The following is an 11,055-nucleotide window of genomic DNA, read 5'->3' as shown; positions in this document are numbered from 1 at the left end:
AGTTGAGGATGACCAGTGCTTAATTTGTAATGAAAGAGGTGCCGGGGCTCAAGCAAGTTTGTTACTTTCATAACTGATGTGACAAGCCCAGAGGTCCCAGGGCTATGAACTACCAAGCCTAGAGGTGCCTGGGCTCAGCCATGGCAAGCCCTAGCGCAATTTAAGCACGGAAGGAGACCCCCTCATGCAGTCAGCCTAAGTACAGTTCTGCTGCCCTTTACTCATACAATAAAGAAAACAACATTTCATGACCCCCACACATTTAATATTTAAGTGATTTGTAACCCAGCACCAGCCAAAATTGATCACTTGGGCAACACAGCTCTGTCTGTTGGATATCTAGGCAGATTAGGTGTGCATGAAAATACAGTCTGGTCCTGAAGCCTTTCTAACCATCACTGGCTCATCAGTAGGTATCAGGGGAGAGCTCATTCAGATCTTGCTTACAAATCATAATTTGAAATTATTAGGTTGGAGAATATAGCCAAAACAAATGTACTGACATTGTCATAAATAACAGCTGTATGAAGAGACTAGTCTTTGTTCATACTTTTCAAATCCATTATGCTTTTTCAGGTACAAGTATTTTCTCATATGCTGTATATGCTTTTAAAGTGTGTATTAATGTTTCAGTTTCAATTCAAATTTCCAACCAACGACTAAATTGGCAATACTGCATGTAACTGCTGGGGTGGGGTGGGGTGGGGTGTTGGGAGAATTCAGGGGAGGTGTATACCCCCCGAAATCCCTGGCTCTCACCCCCAAGAAGTACGTCTCCCTTGACGGCAGAAATGAAACCTATTATGAAGTCAGAGGGAAGCCCAAGATCAAATGAATGTGGAGTGTGAATTCTCTTCACTTCAGAAAAGGTTAATCCCTTGAGGTTGGAGTACGCTGATAGAACAGTGCAAAGAAGCCACAGGGAGGAATGAACATGAAGACTGCATTATTCTCTGCCCTAATTATGATAACTCTGATCTCTCTATATGGACCAGGAGACATTAAACCTTGCATCTGCCTTGTTAATGCAATGGCCATTACTAAAGAACATTCAGCTCCCTTGCAGTAAAACATTTTTTCCTGCATTTGCCATAATTCAACAAGAGGCCATGTTCATGCATCTTTACTGTAAACACAGTATTTCCCAGTGCAACTCCCTGGTGTTTGAAAACCTAAAGAGGAAAGAAAGGTAGAAAAATGAGACAACCACATTTGACTTTCAGTGTAATAAAACTAGTTTATTTACACAGTAACATGAATGCCACAAAGTACACAGCAAAGTACCACAGCAAACCAGAGTGTAACTGCCCCCTGATGGCAAAGGAAGGCTTGGAGTTTATACACTTATTTATATAGAATGTGTCAATATAGATATGAAGCACCAGATAAAGCAATGCAATCAGGAATTCCAAACACAAAGCTTACCCAGGACAATGGAGTCAAAAAAAAAATCCCTTATCTGAGGAATTTTAAAGAAATCCCATTTATAAAAGATCACCAGTTTAGGAATCTCTTATTTAAAAATAATTTTATCTCCTTTTATGAAAAACAAGTGTTCAGCCTAATTAAGAATTAAGAAAAAAAACACCACAAGGATTTGAGCTGCAAAACTTTCTGCAACCAACAAAGTAAAGAAAAAGAACCAGAGTTCTGAAATGGTTTTTCATAAACAGGTGTAATTGGTTTTATGAAATTGGTAAGCTAAAATTCAAGCAAATTTACAGCATATATTATATGCTGTATATAATATATATACACACACACACAAAACAAAAGAGGGGCAAAGTGAATTTTTTGTAGTACAATACAATTTATATATATATATATGAACATATATTTCTCTCATATAAAAAACATTCCAACCTCTTCTAAATCCCTGAAACCTTCTTGCTGGATTTAAGAAAACAAAGAATGAGATGGCTCCTCTTAAACTGAAGTATAAAACAAGTTCTTTAGAATTGCGAGATGCTTAGGTACAGGTAAGTTGAGTATTTCATGCCCATTGCCGTTTCTGAAATCTTCTGTAGACTTAATTCAGTCTCTAACCAGATGTTGAGTGGAGTACCAAACATCTAATGCAGTGGTTTTCAAACTTTTTTTCTGGCAACCCAGCTGAAGAAAATTGTTGATGCCTGTGACCCAACAGAACTGGGGATGAGGGGTTTGGGGTGTTGGGAGGGGCTCAGGGCTGGGGCAGAGAGTTGGGATGCAGGGGTGAGGGCTGTGGGGTGGGGCCAGGAATGAGGGGTCAGGGTGTGGGAGGGGGCTCTGGGCTGGGGCAGGGTGTTGGGATGCAGGAGGGGTCATGGCTCTGGGCTGGGGGTGCAGGCTCTGGGGCCAGGGATGAGGAGTTTGGGGAGCAGGAGGGGCTCTGGGTTTGGGGGGTGGGCTCAGGGCTGGGGCAGTGGATTGGGGTGTGGGCTTATCTCTGGTGGCTCCTGGTCAGCGGCGCAGAGACAGGCTTCCCACCTGTCCTGGCATCGCGGACCGTGCTGCGCCCTGGAAGTGGCCAGCAGCAGGTCTGGCTTTTAGGTGGAAGCGCACAAACGGCGGCTCTCGCCCACAAGCATGCTCTCCCCCTCCCCCCCAGCTCCCATTGGCTGATTTCCGGCCAATAGGCGTGTGGAGCCAGTGCTTGGGGTGGGGCAGAGCGCGGAGCTCCGTGACCCTCCTGTCTAGAAGCTGGACCTGTTGCTGGCTGCTTCCAGGGTGCTGCGCGGTGTCGGAACAGGTAGGCACTGGCCTGCCTTCGCTGGGCAGCACTGCTGATGGGACTTTTAACATCCCAGTCGGCAGTGCTGACCAGAGTCGTTAGGGTCCCTGGGTGCTGAGCAAGCAGACCCAATGTCTTACATGCCACGACCCAGTACTGGGTCACGACCCAAACTTTAAAAAACACTGATCTAATGCAAGGAGGCTTATAGAAAATAATTTAAATTTGTAAATAAATCTCCCAAGCACAAAGTTCTTTATATTGTGTCTATTCAAACCATAATCCTTCAAAAAGTGCCTCAAAGTGAATAATATAATCTAGACAAACATCTAGTAGAAATTCTTCTTAACACAACAAATGGTCAGGAGGAGGGATTATGAGACTTCGCTCTGGTTCTTTCAGAGTTGTAGTCACTTTACATTAAAAGTTCTGCCCAGTCCTTTTACAGAAGCATTTTAAATTATTTTTTTCCCTGCTCTTGAAATCTGTTTGGAATCTATGTGCTGTTTATGGACCATCTCTACTGAACTGAGTTTTGGGAACAGTATGATTACTGAAGCATTTAAAGTTCTGCTCTGCATTTCTTTGGTATTATCTTCTATATATTTAATCATCACAATATAAAAGCCTCTTTTGGTTTAATCTAAGGGATTTGGTGCAGCAGATCTCACAGGTATGTCTACACTGTAATGTAAGGCCAGGATTAGTGGGACTCAGGAACTGAGACCCTGGGTTTGCAAGCCCAGGGCTTGAGCATCCACACTGAATATTGACCCTAGGTTTAGAATTTCTGCATCTGGGCCTCCAGCGTCCACATTGCAGTCCACAGATCCTGTTCCACTCATAGCAATGTATATGGGCTGCACTACACATCAAGATCCTCTTTAAATGGACAGCATTTGATTGAAGGTCTGTGAGATTGAAGGTCTGCGAGTGTTCTCTGGGATTTCAGGAATTGCAGCAGCAGCACCTCCATTAAATCAGTGTAAACTTGATGACCCAGTGATGTTGGGAGTACTACCCATTTACTACACCTGCCAGGAAACAATGTTCAATCTGTATCAAACTGGGGGCGGGGAAGTAAACTGAAAGGTTTGATACTGCTGCCTATAACTGCTCCCAAAGGCAAAACACTCTCTCATTGGCTTCAGGGAGAGAAGGACTAGGTCCCTAGTTGAAAACAGGAAAAAATGTTAAAATATACTCATTTAGGTAAGGCTTCTGAATGGGGTAATGCCCTTGAGATATTTCTATTTCAGCAACAACTGACAAGTTTTTCAGACAAAAGCTAGGGAGCTGGAATAGAAAGCATCTGGGTAACCTCCCCAGTGTTTGATTGCCAAAATGCACTAGATTTATTTAAAGTATATATTCTTCCCTCTAACCTATCAGAATCCCCCTGGTCTACAATGTCCAGATGATGTATGCAGATCCTATGGTGCTCTTGGCAGATCCCTAAAGAAAATCTGGAGTGAATGTTGGAGCTTGAAGGATGGTAGGATAATGTTAGACCATGTAAATACTATGTACACACTGGACTGCAGATTGGGATTTCTAGCACCATAGTATTCCAATAAAATGAGATTTCTTACTTTAGTACTGACTTCTTGGTCTTCATTTGACATCTGAATTTTAAAAAGAAGCCTTGTCTCTATTTTCTGACATTCCAGAGCCCTCAGAAAAAATTCTGCATTCTCTCATTTCTGGTGATTTCCATATGAGCTTTTGTAGTGGCTGTGCCATCTAAATTCTGTCTAGATGTTCACCTGAACCATATATATTCACTGGACCAGACCTGAGGCTTGGAAGATAAACTGGGCTTACTTATCCATTTTTTAGGAAACAAGAAATCCACATTCTATAACAGATTCTTGTTTTCCCAAACTCCTAAATTAACAGTGGTTTGCATCAATGCCTCCTCAGCATATAGATGTATGTGCAGCACATCCACTATATATAATATGAGGAGCTGCACATCTTACACACATTCTCTTCTTTCCAAGCTATTCAGTCTCTTCATCTTCTGGAGTTGGAGTGTCTGTAATAGATTGTCAAAGCAATAGGACTCTTGAATTTTAGTGTATTATGTCTAGACCAAGTGACATCTCATCTATTTCTCACCCAGTGCTAAGCCTCAATTTCAAATGTGAAAAATCCAGAGACCTGCTGTCATTTGGGGTTTATTTTGGTACTATGAGCAACTTCAAAGGAACTTTTTCATGTAACTGACCTTCCAGAAAATGTTCCTTTCATAAAATTGATTAACCCAGCATCATATGAAATGCAACATTTTATTTTGTAGTCATCTTTTTATATTTATGGGTATGTCAAGACAGCAGTTGGGAGGTGAAAGGCTCAAGCTAGCACCTAAAAATAGCAGTGTAGCCACAGCAGCATGGGTGGTGGCTTGGGTTAGTTGCCTGAGTACGTATTTGAGGGGGTCAGACGGGATGATACTTCGGTGGCTAGCCTGAAGCGTCATAGCCAGGCTGCTATTTTTAGGCACTAGCTTGAGCAGAGCTAGCACGTGTCTGTCTACCCACATTGGGAATCACAGTGTATACATACCCTGTGTGGTACCCAGCTGGTGTGTATGCATACCCTATGTAGGCAGTATTATTTATAGGGCTGTTAGCAGGTGGAAAGAGATTCTGACTGATTCTCTCCATTACTATTCTAATTCTTTGACAAGGCACTATACATTGTGCATTCAATTGCTGATCGAGATTGTTCCATCCAAAATGTTAAAAAGATTTTTAGTGGCCCTAAAAACTTCAGGAACCACTAATTCTAATTCTTCATCAAATAATTACATGATTTTCCAGATCTTATTTTGAACTTGAAAATCTGTATAATTTATATTTAAAAAATAGTGAAATGGCAGCTTTTAGTAATAGAAAAATATATATTTACAATCAATACTGTTATCTTAGAATTGCAGCTCTTCTCATTTCTTGAGCTCAACTAAAAGTGCTACACTACTTAAAAATCCAAACTCTGTGCATGTATATGTCCACATGCAAGTACATAGGCAGGGGTTCCATTCCTGATACATAAAGAATCCGGACAAAACAAAGGTAACAGGTTTTTTCCTCATTTGTTTAGAAATTATGCTGTAGCATCCCCCCCACCTTTTTTTTTTTTTGCTTTTGTTTGTTTACAGTCAATTTCATGCATACATTCTCAGATATTTGTGCGGTGTGGTTCTTAATCAGCACGGAGGACCCCCATAAACAGAGTTATAATCCTCAAGGATGTCTGCAAAAGCAGCCCCAGAACCACCAAGGAATGGAAGCTCTTGCCAGTTTGTGTTTGTCCTCCTTGATCATTCTTTTGTTCTTAAAAAGAAAAAAAAGTAAAAATCACATTGATTTTACAAATTGCTAAAGGTTACCCAGTGCTGCACAATAAAGAGATCGGTAGTGAACATTCATCCATGCTTGATTATACTGCAGAACTAAAATGAGTACTGGTTTAAATTTAATCATAAACAATATGAACTGAAATTTGATCTCTAAAGAACAAAGACATACAAAGGCTTCGGACCAGCTGAGTTAAATACATAAGGTTGTAAAACATTCAATATTCAACTTTGCATGTGTGTGTTGACATGAAAGTGACACTGAGAACATGTGTCCACATACACACACAAAAAAAACCCAAACAAACCAGGCGGCCTAAAGGAATGTGCCTACTGCAATGGCCAGTGGTCCATGTGCTGCTCATACAGCATATATCTGTTAGGTGAGAAGTTATGTGCAGATAGATGCTACTTAAAAAAAAAACCAAAAACAAACACTAATCCAGACCAGGAGAACAAGAAGAAGCAGTGTCCTGTGCTTAGCTTAAAGGGTTGGTAGTTTGCAGGTAGCATTTAAGTGAGCTGTCAACTCATGCTCCGTGTATATAAGCCATAAGGCATTACACGATTCTGTGCCCATATGAAACAGGGCTGCATTTATTGATTGTGCAATTCTCTGTAAAGGCTTCTACCACAAGTCTGTTCAGCATTATGTAGAAAGCCTCTTTCCCAAAGTGGTGGAAGTCATCAGCTCCATGCATTGCAATTGTGCTTAAGTGCACTGCACTCTTTTTGCATTAATGCTGCCACCCCCATTAACTCTTTGAGATTTTTGAAAGTGATATATATCACATTAAAATACATGATCCTTATCCTTGCCTGATCCCTCTCTGATACAGATGAATCAGACAAAAGGATATTTCATCAGAAAGTTTAAAAACGTTTAAAAAGGCCACAAAAATATTCTATATATTACTGCACAATCAATGTAGGCTTCCACATACCACAAGGCTTAGCTCTGACAGATGCCAGAGAAATTTCACCCCCTTCAAATATGCGGTGTGTACACGGAGCTCGTTTCACTGACCTCATGCCTGCAGGACTGTTTGTTTGGTTTCCATGCATCTAGTCCAAGCATGCATATGCTATAAAAAGTGGCTATTTGTTTTCAAGCCTGAAGTAAACTGATTTCTCACAGTTTTAACAAACAATGAAAAATGAAATATCAATCCATATAAAGAACACATGTAACTCTGCGCATTTATGTGCCAGGAAAGTAAAGGAAGGATTTGCAGATCTAGCATCAGGTAAAGTCTGGTAAGTAACGTAAACACTGTAATATACAGATTTTAAAAAATACATACAAGAATTGCACATATATCCATAGGAGAGAAGCACAGGCTCAAAACTTGGGCTGTATGTTTTCCACCACCCATCTCAGAATATTAAATATCACCTTTCATTTGCCCCCATTGTGTTCTTCGGAGATATTTGAGACAATTGAGAACCTAGCAATACTGAGCAAAGAGACCATCTGTATGATTGTAGGCATTCCATAGGAAAGGTCGCTATCTCAGGGAAGGAAACCAGCAGCTGCCTCAAAAGGTGAAAAGTTCCTTCAGGTTGGACTTTTTTTTTTTAACCTGTCACCTTAATACCCACCAGTGCCTCCTTACTCTAAAACAATACCTGCAATGATCTCTGAGCTATGTCAACAGCCATTCCATTTTTAGGGATTTTTAGGGTGTTGTCTGAAGCAGCTAGTACACTAGTAAACATTAGTTACTGATAGGAGATTTGTAGCCAAATACTGCTGTGGGGAAAATAGATCAGGTCACTGTTAATTACAGCTGCCAAACTTTAGAGGTCTCTCAGTAATTAAATAGCAGTGTTTGCCCCCTTGTTTTTCCCCCAGAGAAATACATTTGAAGTAAAACCATCTCCATGTGGCCTGTTAGAAATGTTTAGTGCTTGTCTGTGTAGGTATCTCCTGCCAACACACCAGCACTGCCAATTCAGTCCTGCTTTGCAATATGCCACAAGTGGCTAGCAAACCAAAATAAAACACAAAGAAGGAGGCTGCTATTTTGATACCTGATGCACAGCAGCAACTGAAGGAGGATTGGTTATGTAATTTCTGTTTATTTCAAGCCCAGGGTTTAGTGCCTTTTATGTGGGGCAGGGATGTTTCAGTTTTTCTTGGTATGTTATGTTGCTCTTGCTTAACACTGTTATATCTACAATACATGACTCTCTGGTCATATATACTGGTGGGAAGTTCTGCTTTTGCTTTTTAGTGGAGATACTACAGGTTGATAATCATAGGCTGATTAAGGCAGGATCCTTGGAATCCAGGACCCATGATCAGAAGGGATATGGACAGGTAGCAAGTTAGAGAAGGCAACAATATTGGACACTGATGATTGCTGCCTATTGGTTACTTGCCGGGATCAGAGGACTGCCCTATTTGGGAGGAAAATAAAAAATTTAAGAGTAGGAGTAAAATAAAAATCCACCTGAATGAGAAGACTAAGTGGATGAGCCTCAGCCTAGACTGAGAGGTAGAACCTTTCACCGGGGATGGAGCACAGGCAATATATTTGTGGTCAGGGGCTCTAAACTTTGGTGGATCATTTGATTCACATTTATGATGAATTCATCTCTGCTGATGGTCATAAATGGTCACTGCTTTTTCTGCAGATGCTACCACTAGAAATGGCAGGATCCATCCAGAAGAGATGGGGAATTCATCCTCTATAGTAATATAAAACTAGTGGTCTCCTTAAAATTTTTCTCTCCCCTTTTTCAATCTGTTGAAAAATTAACCCAACCTAGGAGGTATATAATCCAATTGCAATCATTGTACATATGATTAAACAAGGAAGGCCTAGGAATTGAATAAAGTCTCCATCGTATCTTCAATAGGAGACAGTATTTCCAATTAGAACCTATTTGCGCAGGGTTGCTAGCTTTGAGATCTAGGCTGTTTTTTTCAGCAGACGTGCAAAGTGTGAACCCTATAATAAAGAAGGTGGGAGCAGAATAGAGCAAGGAGTAGGGGGTTGAGGAAAAGCAACAGCTTGTACAAACTAGTGTTGCTGCATGATTTTCACAATGCGACTGAGTGAGTCTGTAGTGGCAAATGCCAGATATTGAGAACAAAGCCAGTCTTCAAGACTGACTCCACGCTCCCTGTCCAAGGACTTCTCTGCAAACTTGATCATCAGCAGCGTCCGTTTGATGTCCAGCCAGTTCTGCAGCACAGCATCCTTCCGTAGTGGGCTGGAACATGAGCTCAGAGTGTGGAACAAATCCTCACGTGGACCCCATAACAAACACTGAAGGATTCCCTTGGCCTCAGAAATAAGGATTCTCTCTGAAGGATTGGGATTCAGCAGGCAGCTGGCGAGTTGCTGGAGCCCATAGGAATAGAGGGAACGGGAGGGGATCCTGGGGAGGTCAGCACGGGTATACTCCTTCTCCTTCAGCTCTGGATTCTCATCAAAGGGATTGGGTAAGTGCAACATTTCATAGATGAGGATGCCAGTTTGGAACTCATCACACTTTTTGTATTGTGTAGCAGTGATGATCTCTGGGGCCAGGCGGGATTGGTCCCGTAGGACCTCTGGATCTACCATATGTCTCTTTTGCTTGGCCTGTGAGAAATTGCTCACAATTAGCCTGGCTGGGCAAGCTGCGTTGGGATTGGGCTCCACAGGCTCATAGTTCAAAAGGCCTCCCCTTGGTCTGTAGTGAACCAGCAGTAGGTTCTCCAAGCGCAGATCACAGTGTGTGATGTGATAGGGTTTCAGGTGCTCCAGGCCTGAACACAGCTGTAAGAGCAATAGACACACCTGCCTTTCATAGAAGTCTGGGTTATTTGCATGGCGTGTTGTGGACTCTTGCACAAAGTCAGCCACCGTTAGGTATGGTACCTCCCGTGTGATGACCACAACACGGCTGCGCTGCTTGCTGATGGTCCGCTCACTGCCTGAGTTGTCTTTCTGTGAAGCCTCCAAACAGGAAGCGGTTTCTTTGTTCTTTTGCTCATCTTCTACCTCTCCTTCCTTTTCATCTTCCTCCTCCTCCTCAGGTGCATTGGGATCCTCCCATGGAAGGAGGCGAACAGGTACATCAGCTAAGAAATGGCCACAGTCCTGTTGGATGTTAAAGTTAATAGCCAGACTCTGTCTGATAGCCAAGCTGTGGTAATACTGTTGGGATTCTTTAGCTTTGCTCTTACAAATCTGTTGGCAGAAAAGAGCACAAAACCAAAGTCAATTATTATAACTTTTCATTTGTAAATGTTTTTTTTCTTTTTAAATGTGCACCTGGCTGCCTGCTGCCAACCCCACCCCAAATACTAGAAATTAGGTAGAGTGAGGCTTAAAAACCCTCACCTCTGCCCTTTGGGAGCACACTTTGAAACTCTTATATGTTTTTATGCTTCTTACATTGATTGCTTTTTGGAGTGAAAGCTAAGGACTCTGGACTTCAATTTATTAATTTTTGGAATATACCATGAGGTAGTAAATGATGAAACAGCCCACTGGAGATTTTATTTGATATATTTCTCATAGAATCATAGAACTGGAAGGGACCTCGAGAAGTCATCTAGTCCAGTCCCCTGCACTCGTGGCAGGACTAAGTATTCTAGACCATTTCTGACAGGTGTTTGTCTAACCTGCTCTTAAAAATTTCCAATGAGAGAGAATCCACTATCTCCTCAGGCAATTTATTCCAGTGCTTAGCCACCCTGACAAGAAGTTTTTCCTAATGTCCAACCTAACCTTCCCTTGCTGCAATTTAAACCCATTGCTTCTTGTCCTATCCTCAGAGGTTAAGAAAAACAATTTTTCTTCCTCCTCCTTGTAACAACTTTTTACATACTTGAAAACTGTTATCATGTCCCCTCTAAGTCTTCTCTTTTCCAGACTAAACAAACCCAATTTTTTCAATCTTCCCTCATAGGTCATGTTTTCTAGACCTTTAATCATTTTTGTTGCTCTTCTCTGTACTCTCTCCAATTTGTCCACATCCT

General features: G+C 41.6%; 1 protein-coding gene across 12 annotated transcripts in view; it reads right to left on the bottom strand.

Moving 5' to 3' along the window:
• Positions 1 to 1,217: 1,217 nt before the first annotated feature.
• Positions 1,218 to 11,055, bottom strand: part of PEAK1 (pseudopodium enriched atypical kinase 1) — a 220,614-nt gene continuing 210,776 nt past the window's right edge. For all 12 annotated transcript variants that reach the window (XM_043524692.1, XM_043524690.1, XM_043524695.1 and 9 more), the window contains one exon: positions 1,218 to 10,261. In XM_043524692.1, coding sequence (XP_043380627.1) covers positions 9,104 to 10,261 — 1,158 coding nt within the window. In that variant the 3' untranslated portion in view covers positions 1,218 to 9,103. The remainder of the gene's footprint in view (positions 10,262 to 11,055) is intronic.

This window comes from Chelonia mydas, chromosome 10 (assembly GCF_015237465.2).
Source record: "Chelonia mydas isolate rCheMyd1 chromosome 10, rCheMyd1.pri.v2, whole genome shotgun sequence".
Taxonomy (NCBI): Eukaryota; Metazoa; Chordata; order Testudines; family Cheloniidae; genus Chelonia; species Chelonia mydas.
The sequence above is the reverse complement of the archived record's forward strand: the minus strand, read 5'-3'. Positions and strand labels throughout refer to the sequence as shown.